The sequence below is a fragment of the Pyxicephalus adspersus genome, chromosome 8 (assembly GCF_032062135.1).
Source record: "Pyxicephalus adspersus chromosome 8, UCB_Pads_2.0, whole genome shotgun sequence".
In the NCBI taxonomy this organism is placed as follows: Eukaryota; Metazoa; Chordata; class Amphibia; order Anura; family Pyxicephalidae; genus Pyxicephalus; species Pyxicephalus adspersus.
The window spans coordinates 50,145,542-50,164,122 of NC_092865.1; the positions used below are offsets into that span (position 1 = coordinate 50,145,542).

Genomic DNA, 18,581 nt, shown 5'->3' on the forward strand with positions numbered 1-18,581 from the left:
CTTTTCTCTCGCCGGAATTAGCGATGCATTTGGCACAAATCTTCATATATGGCAATCCTTAAAATCTTTACAATAAAACTAATCTGGGGAAATTATTATTCATGAGTATTTCTTGATGTGTGCCAAAACACAAAGCAAGAAGCTGTGGTTTTGCATAGCATAGAATTGTGATTTGGTTTTTGTGAAAGGTTGCATGCAGGCCCGGTGTGGCGCAGGGCCCTGTATAGGACTTGCTGTAGATTCCCACACACTGCAGAGAAGGAAGCCAACCAAAATCAATAGCAAGGCAGTCATCCCTCCTTTAATGAAGCTTTATTCTTATTTCCCATGTGGGTGCTTGTGGTGGCGATTGGGAGGTGAAGATTAATGGTTGTGCTGCAGAACTGGATGTGCACGGCTCTGCTGTAATTACCCAGCTGTCGCCTATTGTGTTACAAATACCTATGTACCCTGGGCAGGCAGGCCGAGGGTTAAGTCCGCAGGCCTGGCGGTACGCTGCTGGGGATTTGAAACACAGAGTTGGCAACTGTCCCCGATTTCCAGAAATATGTCCTTTTTTCCTAGGGATAGCCAAGGCTACAATCCCTAATTAAAGTCTTTGTTATCTAATTATAGCAATTTGTGAGTTTAGTTTTTAAAGCACTGCGTACCATAAACAATTGCCATGCTTTTTTCCATAGTCATAAATCATTTCTCATCCTTTGTCCCATTCCAGTGCTGCTGATCTAATGCAGCCTCCTTGCAGACTAATCAATGTACATTTGCTCTAGCATCAGCTGCATGTCATTGCACTGGGTGGGTGTCCTGATGGTGTCAGAGGACCATTTCTGTGCATTGATTGCCACCATGCCTGCTTATATGTGACAACATAGCAGTACTATCGGGATACAGACAGAGTGTTGTCACACTATAGGAGGAAGTGCAAGGACCTTCATGGCAGGATCATGTGGTATTAGATTATTGACTTTTATTTTATCTTGTTACCAATCCTAGATTTTGGGAATTGGGTTAATCATAACATTTACAATATACATTTGTTGATATTCTTATTTATCTAGTAGTGTTTTTTCATCTTTTGCTTAGGGAAGACTTAGCAGATGGCTTTGAAAATTCCAAATTACTGCAGAGGTCAAAGATCATCCATAGCAAAATGCTAATTTCCCAGATTGACCATAAACAGTCAACAACTGAATGTATAGGCAGCATTCTCAATGATGTCATCAGTCTCTAGTAAAGGGATAGGCTGCACTCTCAGTGATGTCACTGGTCTCTAGTGAATGGATAGGCTGCACTCTCATAGATGTCACTGGTCTCTAGTCAATGGATAGGCTGTACTTTCAGTGATGGTATTGGTCTGCAGTGAATAGATAGATTGCACTTTTAGTAATGTAATTGGTCTCTAGTGAATGGATAGGCTGCATTTTCAGTGATATCATTGGTCTCTAGTGAATGGATAGGCTGTACTTTCAGTGATGTCACCAATCTCTAGTGAATGGACAGCCTACATTTCCAACAATGTCACCGATCAAATTTCAGATTCTTATGATGGGGTCTAAATCTGGAGGCTTGGCAAAATCCTAATTTTCCAATCTGACCATCAATAGTCAAAAAATGTATTTCTTTATCAATCATTAAACCTGTCAATCAACTTGTCTTTTATTAATAATAATTTATATAGTGCTGACATATTACACAGTGTGGTACAAAATACACAGAATTGGCAATGTAAAAGAAATACTGACACTTGGATGTGAATACATACCTAACAATAGACCCCCAGGAGCTCCAAATCGTTGACTGTCAAATTATGCATTGGACTTAGGCCTCTAGTTCAGAAGGGCATTTGTCAGCTGGGCAGTTAACTTCTCCCCGGGGCCCAATTTGAACCATTAGGCAGCGTTCAATAGCATTTTTGGCTGAAGAAGTTGGAACTCTATGGAACTGGTTTGAGGGTCAGAATGCCTTAATACGCTGAATGAAGTGTCTGAAAATCTGCACTTCCTACACCTACAGGGTCACCATCTACTTCCCAGACTGAGAAATTGGCTCAGAAATGTCACAATCATGTAAATATTGGTGTCTGTGCAATTCTTAGCTGAATTCACAAAAGTCTGCCGCCATTTATTTTATGAATTGATACAAAGTTATAATGTTGCAATCTAATCGCTGGGGGAGAGGAGAATGAGGAGAAGTTTCCTCCTGCTTGCAGCAAATTGATGGCATAATCACAGCCTCTGCAAAATCACTAGATTTGGATTAGAGCATTGTTGTAAAATAGAACAGATATGCTGTGCATGTAAGCTGCTCCCCCTACACGTTTTGCCACCTTTTTAACAAACTGTAACCCTTGAAATACCCTTCAGGACTTTAGGAACCCCTCCTATAATTTCTATATCCACAACTCACAGCTTGGTGGACACAGGGAAGAACACTTTTAACAATGTTGGCCATTGGCTAGAACGTCACCCTTACAGATAGCCAAAAACATCATTGGTGTCACCTAAACTGACCTAAGAGGTCCAAATAGTTTATTGCTCAAGTAACCCCTAGCAACCTTTCAAGAAACCCTGACTGATTTGCCTTTATGGTTTTAAAGTGCAAGCATTTACTAATGCTGTATGTTTTTGCTGCCTGTGGCTGGCTTTTACTGGACATTGGCTGCTGGCAATTTCTGTGCATTTTCAGTATAAAACAATTGTCTTCTTCATATTGACCCAGACAGTAAATAAATCCACACAACAGACTAGAAGAGGTTTGGAAGAATCGGTTTCATCCCTGCATGAAATAGACGGATGTTAGCTGCTCACATCATTCCATCTCCTACATGTATACATGAAACACACATGGTTCCACTGCGATACTGCATTTTATAGGCAGGTTCCTCTGCAAATGATAAACTTGACTTATAACACCTAAACTCACAGGAGAATTATTACTGCCTGTATTTATATGTTTCACCTTGGCACATTATTAGTGTACTGCTAATGTAGTGTCTTATTTTAAAGGGCTGGCAAGGAGTCCCATGCATAAATACTCCATGATCGTTGTGGTCAATGTAATATATTGCGCCCAAGTGTGGCCCCCAACTTGTGCACAAGGCCGCACCAGCATTAGTACTTTAATCACAGATAGACTTAGGTTAAGCTCAAACTATAGGTTTGAATTTTATCTTTTATTTTTTTTGTTATTTAGATTGTGGTAACACCGCATGTTACATGCACTGATGTGATGCAAAGCAATTGATTATGAATGGCACCTAGCTGATGGATGTGAGGTGCAGTACCAGAAACGGAACATTAACTGTATTTTGGTGTGTTAGCGTCAAAGCAACTCATGTTAACACAATTTGCATCAAATGTTAATATACCGCACAGTGCACATTAATGCACCACAATGGTGTGGATGGGCCCTTTAAAAGCTATCCCAGTTTTAAATAATCAGCTTGGACCTGAGTTAAAATGAATAAAATTGCTTTAATGCACCAAGCATTTTAAAATGTACAATTTAAGGTCATTGTACAGAAGCACATTGCGGTGACATGCATACCTTATTACATTTTGGGGTTATGCATTGTACGTGTGCTGGTGTGTCGCAGTGCCAATCATTTTAACTCTCACTTCAATCCACCTGCACTGCGAATAGAAACCTAGCAAATACTACAATTTTGTGTGTTGCAGCCCATTTATTTAAAAGGGCTGCCTAATACAGCATGCCGCAACGCACGAAAAACCCAATGCATTCGGATGCAGTGCAGTATTGTGTGGATGGGCTAATTTATTTCCTTCATTTCTGTTCATGTTTTTGTTAACTGTTTATCTCTGAACTTTCAGTAGACTAAAAAAAGTGGATGAAAAAAAAACTGACAAGATCTGAAAAGATCCCCTATGCCAGCTAGCTTTTGGTTGAAGGACAAATATGAAGGGGTGATAATGATGATAACGGGAGGTCAGTGGTAGAAGCCATGATGGTTGAGGGCAGAACGGCCCAATGTTAAGCCCTTTTATGTGTTATATTATTACAGTTGTGATGGCAGTAACAATGCGACCCTCAGTGGCTATTCTACGCTATGCCACAGCCTAGGTGACCTTGTGAGAAATTTGGCCCTGATGATGATGGGATGCAGCTATCACATTTGCAAACAACCACCGTTGGTGTTTGGACACTTCCGACTCTGCCAGTGCAATGAAAGGCTGAATGTAGTCCTCAAGTTGGATTCAGGGTTCCTATAATATCTAAAGGTTTATATATCTGGACTAGAATTTGTTATAGTCAGTGCTGTAAATACATACGCAAGATGGGATAAAATCTATTTCTATGCAGTCATACATTTTTGGTTGAAGAGCGGCTTGATGGCAAGTCCTATTGATTATTTGTCCCAGGCTGGGTTCACATTACCTTGCTGCAGTATTACCCAATGCCTTGGTCATCAATCCTTTGCTGTAGTATGCAAAAAAGAATTGGGGCAGTTTAGGCCATGCTGGGGTGCCTTGGCAGCTGGGTCACCATAACCTAATGCACATGAATTCCCGTGGCCTAGGGGAGAAATACCTTCTTCTAGAATTAGATTTATACAAAACAGACCATTTTCGTGAGATTCCCTGAACTAATTATATTTGGGATTTTTACATGTAGCTTTAAAGGGTAACTAATTTCCCACTTTGAAAAATCTACTATCAGGCAGGTGGTTATTGTAGAAAGGGACAAGCAATGTCCCTTCTGCAAAAGGTGCCTGGTTGCTGCCCAGCTAATTTTGCTGAGCTGCTTATTATCTTTTCCTTGCACATGCCCGGAATGAATGAAATCATGAATGAAGACAGCCAAAAATTGCAACCAACAAGAAAGAAGGTAGCGGCACCCTGCAATGGATCAGGATTAGGTGAGTATGTCCTGCATAACCTGCACTAAATTTGTGTACATGGAGTAGCATTGCAGCGGGTGTTTTTCTCCACTGCGATGTGAAGCTTAATTCTTTCCTTTTTTATTTCAGGTTTCTGGGTTGCTGAGCATTATGGGAAGTTATATAATGAAATTCAATTGTTGACTTGCAGGGATAACTTCCATTGATCAGGTTGCTTTTAGCTAACACTAAAAACTTTGCACTGAGTAGCTGTTTTTTTCATTTTTTTAAAGGTACTTTTGCTTTATAAATACATTATCAACAGGACTGAAAAGTATTTCTCTATTTATATGGAGTTCCTCCTAAAGGATTAAAATAAGAAAAGCTTGTGTGCTGACCAGCAAATGGGCTGTCTAGACTTGTGATTAGGAGTTGATAATTGGCTACGGAGTTCAACTTCCAGTTGGTTATATTTGGAGGCGAGCTTTGTATTGATCAGATCAGCGGAACATGCCGCCTCATACTTGCACGGCTCTGCAGAAGATTCCTCCTCAGGCTGACCACACACTGGAAGATAAAAGCAAGCGATATGACAGATTACAGAAAATAAATGGTGTAGATTGAACGCAGATGATCTGAGTTCAGAGGCTTCTTTTACTGTTTTATTGAATTTATATTTTACTATATCTCTATAAGAGCAGAAAAAAATACACCCCATCTTCTCTCTTCACTCCTCCAATGACCTACTAATGACTCATAACCTTGCCACATGCACGTCTGAAAAACATTTCGAAAGCTGCTCCGACTCTCTACAATGGTCCTACTCGTCCTTTTTGGCTTGCTCCTACTTTCTGCAGTTAAAAGGCACTCAAAACCCATCTTTGAAAAATTTCTTAAACCTCCACTACTTCCCACAACTCAATATCCCACTCCTATTTTGTGTTTGTAATGTTTCCCCCACCTTAGATTGTAAGGTCTTCTGGGCAGGGTCCTCTCCTCCTCCTGTATCACTGTCTGTCATTTGCAACTCCTGTTTAATGTACAGCACTGCATAATATGTTGGCACTATATATATCCTAATTACCAATAATAATTGGCACCTAATGCAACCACCACATCTAAGAACTGGGAAGCTGCAATATATGACATTCTTGTTTTTATTCATTGTGTTAGATATTCTTTTACCATGAGAGTGAGCAAACTATAGGAACCCCAGAGGCAATTCTATAGATCAGCACCAGAGCCAGGATAAAGGTAGGTTTCCCACTATGAACCTGACAGCCAGTTGTTTCCTTTTCTACAAACTGGATCAACATTTTTACTGCTACCATCCATCAGCTGCATCCTTGGGAGAAAGATGGACGGATGTCTCCAATCTTTGGCTGCCCTAAGGGCTGATACACACACATTGAGTGTTCATCACTCCCCCCATACACTGTCAGACAAGTCACAATCACAATGAATGGGATTTCAACACTGATGCTGCATTTGCTGTCCATATTGATTCTGACATGATGCACAGCAGAACTCTGTGTCTACTCCCAGTAAGCACTTGTGTGTTCACAGCCTTAGGAAATAAACATCTGAGTCATTTTGATGTTTCTGTTTTAAAATGAAGTCTATCAGAATGTAAATGTTTATGACAATATGTAATATTTATGGCAGTCATTTAAAAAAAATGTCATATAGAACATCTTCGGGTGACATAAGCCGTGCTGTACCTCATCCTACAGCTATGTGACAGTTTGATATCCCTGATGTCCGTCAGTCTAATAATCAAGTAATGATCATCTCAAATTTTCAGTAATAAAGGACTCGCTGAATGTAAATAAATAATGAAATGGATAGAGCTTTTCTATTGGCAAACAAACCTCCCAAATCCTCTTAACCTGATCTGCCCTAACCCATTCACACACCAAACTATCAGCCCCGGACTCTCCCCACCACGGTGAAGCCACCGCGACAGTCTAGGCCAGCGTTTTTCAACCAGAGGTTGCTAAGGGTCCCTTGAGCAACAGTTTGTATCTCTCAGGTCAGTTTATGAGACACCGATGACACCTTTTTGGCTAAAAAGGATGACATTCTTCCCAATGTTCTCTGAAGACCTAAAAGTATTTTTAAGGGTTTCCCATTTTGAAATAGTCGAGAAACAAAGGACTAAGCCCTTCTTGGCCCCACTCATTATTACACAATTGAGCTGCTGGTGTATTCTGGACCTTTTAAGGACCTTGTTGACCAATGCCAAATGCCCCCATTAAGGGGAGAGACATGGGCATCCAAAGAATGACCCTCCCACTTGGCAGTCTGAGGACCCAGAGCATCCGATGACCATGGATTTTGGTATTTTGTTGAGCCTTATAGTAAATTTTAAAAAACAAGAAAAAATTAAGAAGTTCTGAGGTGAGATATTTTGTTTTAATTTATTTCATGCTGGAGATCAGTTTAATAACACAGGAAATAGAACAAATTTCATCATTTCAAAAATGTTTTGTCCTCTAAATCTCCCCAACGGGATCACAAAATTTGGAAGGAATGAATAGAAGGTGCTGGATTCACCATAAGCTTAATCAATGATGTTGAGAGCAACAGATTCGACTTTTTAGCATAAAAGGGCCTTCAAAAGCACCTTATGCAAGATTCAGGGATTTGGAAGAAAAAGAAGCATCACACCACTGGTTGTTGGGTTCAGAACGATATATCCCATTGTAAATGTTCCAAAGAATTTTGGAGGTTTGAACACCCAAGCATGTTTTACAGGAATTGATTGGTAATAAAAAAAAAGGAGGACTTCAAGAAAAACCACAAGAGTAAAGTTTGTGAAGCCTGCTTTGAAAAAATAGGATTTTTTTTCTTTTTTGGACTTTATCAATTCTGAGTTTATCATTTTTTTTTGAAGACCCATACACGTTGGAATTTTTTACCTTGAATAAATTTTTTTTTGAACAAATTTTTCTGGACTCACAACTGATGTGAATCTTTTGTTTATTCCAAACTCCTAGAAATCGAAAATGTTACCTCTATATCTTAAAAAAATGGCTGGAATTATGCATTAAATGACTACCACCAGCTGAAGCTGACCCAGTAGCTTTCTTTGTGTTGTTCTGCTCTTTTTGGCAATGTCTGTTCTGTACATAACAGAATCTTCTTTCGGAGCACCGCATCATATACCAGGACATCGGTAACAGCCAACTGTCTGAACAGAGACATTTGTAACTACGAATCACAAAAGCTATCTACAAAAAGCTGTAACACGATGCATGCATGCAATGAGGTCTTTGTGGATCTGAAAGCATGCCCCTGTAAAGTAACTGGCACAAAGAAAACATTTTTGTTCCCACAACAACCAATCAAAATCCAGCTATTGTTTCTGCAGTGCAAACCAAAATAAAGAAAGGCAGCAGCTGACTCACAAAAGCAAGTCAATTGAATGGACGGTGATTGTAATGGTCATTTTTTAAATATGTAAACAATAAAACAATAAGTGCAATGCAAAATTAAAAAAAAATGACCTAATACATAGTGATTGTGGCGGACATCATTTTGTTAGCCAAACTAAATGTACCCACAGGCAATGGGATGTTCACAATACAATCACAGAATGGCCTTTGTGCTAATTAGGAGCTTTTTGGAAACACACACTGTTGACCAATACTTAACCCCACCAAGCCCAGCTTTAGCAAGTCATGCTGGAATTGGTTCCTTCATTTGCAAATATTTGATAAAGGGTAACCCAGCATCTTATTTGAGCCTCTTGGGGCTCATCACTCAGGTATTATCACTAATACCTGAGGGAAGACTTAGATTTGGATAACAAAATGACCACCTTCTATGCAGCCTTGGCAGGACTTTCTGTTACACAATAGTGTTATAGCTCTTTATCCAAATTCAAATAATGTAAACTCTTAATTTTCCCTTTGATGAATCTCCAGTTGACAAGGTCGTACTCCACCTTTTGCGCCAATGCAAGATGGATTAGCAATGATTGAAAAGCAGATTCTGAAAAACACAAGAGAAGGTACAGGAGTGAGACATTGATAATCACAACTGTTTTACTTAAAAGGGAACCTATTGTGAAAGAAGGGTGAATGCTAGTCTTGAGGATGAATCTAGTGTAGGGTGTACCAATTCACCTCCTCTGTTTAAGATGCTGCATACCCCCAGGAAGTGCAATAGTAAATGAATAAAGAATAGGAGAACATAGGGTATTTTAAATGCAGCAGTGTATTAAAAAAGTAGACAAAACTTATACAGTGTTACATCACAAATTTAGTTCATTTGCTTCATGTTCCTACAATTCCCTGAGCAATATGTGGGGATGTGGAGAGCTAGACACAGACTCCTATTATAGCGGAGATGAGCGCATAGGGGGTTGAAAAATGGATGTCATGTTCTGACACGTTTCACCTATGTTGGCTTCTTCAGAGGACTTTTAGACATCGAAATGTGACTGTATACAAGATAAATAAATAACTAAATTAATAAGTGATACATTATCTAATAACTAATCATGCATTTCAACTGGCAAATTACAATAACTACCTTATAGCCATCAGTATAACTGTATCATTAACATTGGTGGAGCGAAAAATACATATACATACTACAGTTACATCATTGTATATGTCAATGGTTTATGGTCATGGTATTCATTGAAAATAGGAAAAACGAATAAAGAAATTGGTCTGGAACTTACAGTTAAGAGTGGGTTAAAGATTGAAGGAGGCACAGTAACAAATGATTGACATGGCACATCAATTCAAGTGCTGGAGATTATAAATATTGTTATTAGATATCGTAGTTAGGAATTATTTATGGGCTCATCTCCGCTATAATAGGAGTCAATGTCTACTCGCCACATCCCCCACGGCATGTTGTGCAGGGATTGTAGGAACATGAAGTATATGTACTAAATGTGTGATGTAACACTGTTCAAGTTTTGTCTACTTTTTTTATACACTGCTGCATTTAAAATACCCTATTTTCTCCTATTCTTTATTCATTTGAATGCTAGTCTTGGTTTACCTCTGAAATCATATTTGTTGGGCTGTGATGCGTATTCTAGGTCTGTGATCCTGAATATACTGAATTTGGGAAATTAAGACCTTGAAAGGTGGTTTCATATAGCTTTGTCATTTTGCATGGCCAAAACCCATCAACCAAAGCTCTGTCATATAACCACCAGGGGTCAGGAGCTTTGCCACAATCCCATTTATTGCTGAGATGGTCAGAAATTGACGTTCGTGACAGTACTATTGGAAAAGTACTGAACAAGTATGGCTTGTTTGGAGGGGTTGCCAGGAGAAAGCCTCATCTCTCCAAAAAGAATATTGCAGCATGGCTTAGGTTACCACAGTTGTATTTTAACAATACTTTGGAGATGTGGAGAAAACCAAATCAGCACAAACACCTCTTAAAGATCTTTTGGTGGTGAAGGGATGATGATTTGGGCTTGTTTTGCAGCCATGGGATCTGGGCACCTTGCAGCCATTGAGTCAACCATGAACTCCACTGTATACTAAAGTATTCTAGAGTCAAATGTGAAGCCACCTGTGATGAGAGATAAAAATTGGGTCATGCAACAGGACAATGTACTGTTGCTAAATCAGCAAATCTACAGCAGAATGGCTAACAAAAGAAAAGAAGTGTTGTCTTGAAGTCCGAAGACTTCAATCCGATTGAAAATCTGTGGCTGAACCATAAAAGAGCTGTGCATAGACAAATGTCCACAAACCTCAATAAACTAAAGCAATGCTGTGCGACAAGATTCCTCCACAACAATGTGAGAGACTGATAAAGTCATACAAAAAATAATTCCAAACGTTATTTCTGCTAAAGGTGGCTCTACAAGCTATTAAGTAATGAGGTTTACTATGTGTTTATTTCACACAGTTTCTTTTTTTATATAAATCTGCTGGAAGCTGTTGTGTTTTGTTTTAGGTTAGATTGAAATAATTTCAAAACCCAGTTGACTTGTATGACATTATTATGTGATGATATCTAAACCCTTAGAATTAAAAGAGAGTGTACTTTCTTTTTTTTTCATGACTGTAGATCTCTACAGAAAATGCATTTTGTCATATCTGGTGAAACGTGTGATATTTGTGATATCAGATTATTTACACACCTCTCTGAACAAACAATTGAATCATGTCACACAACAACAACTCCATCCACCGTACTAAACAGCGGCTTCCAGCTGCAGATGATGTTGTGTGAGCTCTGAGCAGCAGTGATCTTTAAGGAATATAAAACAATCATATTTTATTAATCCAACCAAGAAAAATTATTAAACTAACCTGTAAAGAGGAACTCTGTGAAGCTGCTCCTGTGTACAAAAGCATGAAGTCTGGATCCACAACAAGAGAGTTTTAGGTTTAATGCATGTTAGAGCAATGCAGTACTTTAATTTTCTTACTTGGAAGATTTGCTTCACTGCCAGTATTGGATGCTGTCTGAAATTAATAAATATACCCTAAAACATACAGGAAATGCTCAGGGAAGTTGCATTGGCTTTTAAAAAAACAACAAATATTAGAAAGTATTCTTTTTGGCGGATGGTTGTTGGTGCCGGACTGCCCATATGCAACCAATTCCAATAGGAATGCTTTTTGGCTGGTAGTTGGTGCTGGACTGCCCATATGCAATGAACTCCAACAGGAATTCTTTTTGACTGGTAGTTGTTGGTGCCAGACTGCCCGTATGCAACCAATTCCAATGGGAATGTTTTTTGGCTGGTAGTTGTTGTAGTTAGTTGTAGCTAGTAGGGCTGGACTGCCCATATGCATTCCAATGGGTATGCTTTTCAGTGCAGCAACCAATGACATTTTGGGGGCCTGGATACAGCACCCAGTGACTTTTTGGAGACCTGGTCGCAGCACTGAAAGTGCGGTGATCGGTGCTGGCTATCGTTCAATCTAGAAGACTATATTTAGTTGTGAAAATTATATCACAGCAGGGACAGCAAGAGCCTCTTCAATTCGAGGTAAAGAAAATCACTAGAGGGTCCCTTTAAAAAGTAGCTGTAAATTTACAGTATACAGCAAGCCAACAGTGGGCCCCTGTGCAAAACTGACTTAGGGCCCTCCCTGCTAAAGTGACTTGCACAGGGCCCCCTTCAGCTAAGGAAAATACAGTGCCCCCATGCAATAGCACACTTTGGACCTCCCTATGTCCACCCCTATAGCCTGTCCAATGATTTTCTTGGCACTTTAAAAGAAGAAATGCACAATAAACAAGGGACAGAAGTTGGCAGAGAGGGCAGTACCATTCCAATGTGCCTACATACAGTCCTGAATATCAGGCTAAGCTATTTCTCTCCAAAGATAAGCTTCACTGTCACATGGCATCATAAAAGAAAGGATGGGCACATTTTTAAAGGAAAGGACCTAACATTGTTAGTGGGTATTCTATCTGGCTACATTTTGCTTCACCCCAAATCAAAATGTGTATTTTCCTCACTTAAAGGCCACTATTAAAACCAAAACTAAACAATAAAAACAAGCAGTGTTTTAGGTGACTGAAAAACACGGAGGGGGATAAAAACGTCACACGCACATAATGGGCACAATTGAAGTCTGTCACGCGTACAAAAAAAGCAAAACCGCCCCAGGAAGAAGTGACATTGCTGGGCCTAATGATATAGCGCACTGTCTATTACCAAAGGGAAGGATGGTCCCCTGCTGCAGGGACTCTATAGAACATTCTGTCTTCACAAACTATCCTGACATCCCTGACCCTAAAACTCAGCAGGGCGTCATGCAGCGGTACAAGGAAAATTTTACCCGGCCCTCATGTCACAGGCATAATGGGCAAATTACTTCTTGTTCCGAAGCCAAGCCAGGAATAAAAACACATAAACACCACATCGGTTCAGGCTAAAGACTCCGCCACATTGTAGTCTGCCAGCATTAATGCCCCTTATTTATCTCAGAGAAATGTCCCCCAATTTAAATGACTCCATTTTACTTTAAAGATATTGGACCCATTATGTTGCCATGGCTCGATGCCCGATGCTGGTCACAGTTTTGATTTTTTCCTGAATAAAGGGATCGCTGGAAGCCAGCACGAGGTCCTTCTTTCTGGATAAATGCCCCAGCAGTTTTGTCTTTTGTTGCAGAATTGGTGTTACCTGCGGGCAGCTATTTGTTGCTGAAATGGGTACTTTGCACACATACAAAGAAGACCGACAGTACGCTGGCAATGTTGTCAGCTGTCAGGAAAACTATGCTATGGAACTCGGCATTTACAGCTGTGTGTATTGAGTGGTTTATTCAACATCCATAAAGTGCACCTGTCATCCTGGGCATTAGGATTAGTTAGCCTGGTTTCACACGCTAGGGACTGGGATTGATGACATAGAGGTACATGCAAGGCATTGGGAATGATGTATCTGGTGGCATATGCTGGGTATTTGGATTCTATTACCTGGCTGCACATATAGAGCAGTGTGAATGGACAACAATAATTCCCCTCCACCAAACCCATCATTGGTAACTATTCTCCTATGGACACCAACGATGGGACATTATGCCCCCCAATGATCTCAACTATGGGGCACTAATTATAGGTAGGTTTCCAGTACCAAAACCAAGCACTTGTTTAGGAGGTATGGACTTGCCAGGGTTTTTACTTAATGCATAGAAATACCAGGGAGGTGTAATGTGCACAGTGCAGGTGGTGATCAGGAATGTATCATATAGAGTATAGATTTCAGGAGCACGGTATATATTGCACAAAGTATGTAATGTACAGAGTCCAGTGGTTGGGTGTGTAAAATGTACAGAGGGCAGTAGTTGTGAGTGTAAAATATACAGAGCGCAGTAGTTGTGTATAAAATATACAGAGCGCAGTGGTCGGGGGTGTGTAATGTACAGAGTGCAGTGTTAATTTTGCCACAAGTGAAAGTCTCACAGAAGCATTTGAAAATCGGCACAATCAATTATATATAAAACTCAGCGATCTAACGCTTTGTCTAAGCCTACTTTAAAATCAACTTTGTCTGTAACCAAGCCGCTATTAGGACAATAGGCACTTTGGTCAGGAGTATGTAATCTACTATAGAGCATAAAGAGTGCAGGGGTCAAGAACATGTAATGTTCATAGAGCCCAGCATGATCCATCATCATGCTGAGAGGGGGGTCACAGAGTTGCAATTATTAGGATAAGTAACTGTTCAATATTTTGATACAGCTGGCAGAAAATACAGTTCAGTTTACAGCGAAGAAGCCACATGGCTGCCGATATTAAGAAAATTGGGGGTGGAAAGGGAGCAGCTTCCTCCGATATGTGCCCTGGGGCAAGTTCCTGGATGCAAACAGACATACTTGGTCAATAAAAGGCATTTTCAATGTGCTAATAGGACCAAAACGTTCAGTGTTGACAGAAATCTGGAAAGTGAGTTTGGCAGAGGGAATACCTTCAGAAATGGATGAAGCAGATTGGCAGGGTGGTACACCCAGCAAAGAAACAACCTGGGAAGAACCCTACACACACATTAACACACACACTAACCCCATACACATACATATACAAACACACACCAGTGGTGGATATGGATATCAGGAATAGTCTGAACTAGATATAATTTATTGTAAAATTCCATTACTCAAGATATTTCTGGGGGGATTATGAACAAAACTCCATAGCTATAATATAGAAAAACTTTCCTGTATTTTGTGAGTCCATAAATTCATAAAGTTGAAATAAAAAACCACACCCAACACATTTTGCCCATATAGGGCTTCCTCAGGGGAGATTATAGATGGAGACACATCTCAAATTGAAAATTTTCAATTTAGGACTTTTTTAAAAATTTAATTTAGGAGTTTTTTAAGAGTTTTTTTAGTGCTTAGGACTGGGTTTTTCGAAAAATTAAAGGAATGGACCATAGGTTGGTAGGAAAATAGTATGCAATTTTCCCTTTTTTCTTGAAGTTTGTGGTTTGGAGCAGCTCGCAAGCTGAGGGTTGGAGCTTGTAAGGGTTAAAAGGTCATAGTGTTGTGTGCTATGGCTCTATGGCCCTAAGAATGCTGAAGCAAAGGACAGATATACACAGAATATTATAAATATCGGTGCAATCATAAGAAAATATGGTAAATCCAGTTGATCAGTCAGTCATCAGAAAACAGACATGTTGCCAGGAATCTTAATACTGCCTAAAATCGGCTAAGAAATACCAAGTGTTTTTTAATACTAAGTATAGCAAGTTATGTTTAGGTGTAACATTTTCGGGTATTTCAGGGAGATTTTCGTACACCTCACAATGCCATCATTTGTTTCTCTCTGCAAAAGGACATCCCTAATTTTATTCAGACATTACCCAGTGTTACTCTCTAGCTACTGGACCTAGAGGTCTGCTCAGAGATGACACAATTGTGTAATTCATTTGCCGATCTTGTGTGTTTATCAGCTCCTGCTGCAGCTTCTAACTTTGAGACTTGCAACAAAGTTGCAATGTTGTAGTGTAAACACTGGGTGAAATAATACTTTTAGATCTATGATGTAAAACGGTGCAGTTAGAAACATCTGCAACTGGGAGAAGCAAACCACACCTTGGGCAACTAACAGTGCACACAGCTGTGGCACAAATCCTAAACAGCAACCTAAACACATGGTCACATCCTAAATCCTGGCAACCTAAACACATGGCCAAATAAAAAAACTTGTAGCAGACTAATGACATCTTGTAATCTATATTTCTCTACTTCTGAAGCTGCATAAAACACCAATACATTGCAGTAAGTTAATTTTCAGCCTTGGGATGACATGACTTGCGACCTTTACCTTGAAAACCCATAGATGCAAGCAGCACGGCCTTTCTATGTGTTAAAGTGAGGTCAGCCGGTCCATGGCTTGCACTGATCATTGACATTCCATTTAAATGCAAAAGTTTAAGCATGTAAGCATACAACGATAGAAATGGTTTCAATTTGTACATTAAAAATAATAAATAACCTTATTTAGCGAGTCCTATAACATCTATTCAAATTTATATGTCTATAAATGGCTAGGGATGTTTGAGAAGACACTTCATACTATAGACGCTAAGAGCAGTAATTGTATATGATGGAATTAGGTAGAGGGTGCCGTTTACATAATGCAATCTTTTGACGGCATGGTGGAGGAGAATCTGATAAGGTAATCTGTATAAGAATTGTCTTTCTGAATTAAACAGGAGAGGGCTGAGGAGAGTCCAGTCAGTGCATAAAGAACTATTCCTGCCATCTATCTTTTGAAAAATTGAATCATCCTAACATTCTGGATTATACATCAGGGGTGTCAAACTCTGGCCCCCAACTTCGTTTTTTTTGGCCCCCAAAGGAATCCTAAATATGAACTGCAGCTGGCCCGCCGCTGCATTGAAATAGCACCGCTACTACAATTTCCGGCATCACTTGCGTCTGTAGACCAGCGGCCTCTCTGCCTATGCGTGGTCCCGCATTGGACTGTTTTATAGACGCAAGTAATGCCAGGAAATTCAGTAGCGGTGCTTTTCAATGAAGAGGGAGTTTCAGCGGCGGGCCACTCATAAGATTTAGTTCCGCATTGGCCGCATCTGGCATTTCCAGCACTCCTCCTCAGCTGTACTTTTCCTTGCTACTTAAAGGCATGGACTTGAATGGTTGGATTTTCATAGAAGACAATTATTATTACAATTGTTAGCCTGTGCAAAAAGGTTATCATTGAAATTTAACTCAGAAGGGTACAAATAGAGAAAGAGGCATAAGATTTTTTCTTAAAAAAATCTAAAAAAAATGTATGCCTATTTCTCTTATATAAGCTTGTTACTGATTGAACGTGTAGCAAAACTTCTTTGTTTCCATATGAAAAGGGTTTATATCTAATGAGAAGGAAACATTTCCTAAATGTTTTCAATAAATTTCAAGGTTGGCCCGCGACTTTGTCTAAGTTTTTAATTTTGGCCCTTTGTTTATTTGAGTTTGACACCCTTGTTATACATGGTTTGAGCATTTTAGGCAATGAATCCTCTAAATACTGAATCTAGACACACATTCCATTCCTGCAGATCTAATATTCCAATGCATTGCAGCTAGAAGTTAGAGACTTAGGTGTATAAGAAATGGTGTTCCACATATCACCACCAGAGGAAAGAGACTGCAACCCTCACACATTTCCACTAGAGGTCAAAGTGTATCAATACTTTCATATTAATATTAGTAACTGTCCCCCCAAGACCTTTACATCCCGCGAACCACCATTATTGTGAATTTTTTTAAAAAGATAAATACATTTGTAAAATAATGATCTTCCTAATGTTGCCAGAGGAGGACTGTGGAGGCTCTGATTCATTGATCAGCTCACAGTTAAGTGAAGTATTACTATTGTTACTAATATCATTAGTTGCATTATCTTTGGTATTACTAAAGAAATGGAAAATATTTGTTTGCTTTTTCTCACTCATTATGGGTTTATTTTATTTGAATCTAAAACCAAACAAGAAATGATAGTTATCAAAGTCAAACTATTTGATGCCAATAAATATACCAGTTAAAAAAATACACGGTTAAGGTCTTATGTACCAAAAACAGCATCTGAGAAATAAACAAATAATCGATATTCGCTGAGCAGGGTGACTGTTGTAATGTTTGAAACAATTATAAAACTTCATACAACTTAAGACTACACTGATGTCACACTGCATCTCCCCTTTTTCCATCTCTAGTACAGTTTGTGAATTTAGTGCAATATAAAGGCGAAAATTGTCAGAATATAAGAATTTATTGGAATAATATTTTTGTTTTAATATTAATAAAACATAAAAGTTGCAAATAATGTCCAAATTTTTCTGTGGACCACCAAAATTTTCCACGGACCACTGATTGGCAACCACTGTACGAGAGGCTAAAAGGTACAATTTAACGTATAAGTACATTGGAAGAAAATGCATAATCCTCAGATACCCCAAGAAAAGGCAAAAGGGCTAATCTTGCAGATTTAAAATACAAGCAAAGAGATCCAGGGTGTAAAATTTTCACATATCCTCACCATGACTAGATAAGCTAGATGTCTGGAGACAGACTTCATTTCACATATTCCTACTAGAGCTAGAGGAATACCAACCTCCATCCGGGACAGAAAAATCACCATTCCACCACCACTCCAAGTAGTTCAGGTTTTTCAAGTAAAGAATACTGTTAATGCTGCAGCATACAAATACTTTAAACAATTCTGCATTTTCAACCTTGGGATAACAGTTTAAGGACAACAGTTTTGTTCTGTCCTCCGTGAACAAAGCCTTCTCCATCAAATCTGGGTTTGAGGAATTTGGTGTAAAGGAACTTGAGTGACCTACACGAAATTTTGACCTCAACATACTGAACATGAAATGAAACGAACTGGAATGCGGAATACCACTCCTTCTCATCCAACATCAGTTTCTGATCTCAAAAATGTTTTCTTTTGGGGTGAATGGGTACAGAGTTCAACAGATACTTGCAAAGCTTGTTTCCCTAACAACAAAGGCTTTTAAAATCAAAAGAGGAAAGAGGCTTTAAACTGTATGGCCATATTTTGAAATGGGATGTCCAACAAGCTCATACAGGTGTGATAGTCATGCTTATTTCACAAATTAATAAATGGATTTTAAAGGCAATAATAAACATAATTCAAAAATTCAAATTCATAAACCTCAAATAATCATAAAAGCATAATTTATTGTACATTTAAAACAAGAAAAACTGTGTAGACAAAAGATCAGTTTTTGTTATTATTTTCATTTCTCGAT

The 18,581-nt window shown here is 39.1% G+C and overlaps 1 protein-coding gene across 1 annotated transcript in view; it reads right to left on the reverse strand.

Annotated features, from left to right (window-relative positions):
• Window positions 1-7,230: 7,230 nt before the first annotated feature.
• CHCHD6 (coiled-coil-helix-coiled-coil-helix domain containing 6) overlaps window positions 7,231-18,581 on the reverse strand; it is a 161,763-nt gene continuing 150,412 nt past the window's right edge. The window contains exon 7 of the mRNA XM_072421202.1: window positions 7,231-8,833. Within this exon, the coding sequence (XP_072277303.1) occupies window positions 8,810-8,833 (24 nt within the window). The 3' untranslated portion in view covers window positions 7,231-8,809. The remainder of the gene's footprint in view (window positions 8,834-18,581) is intronic.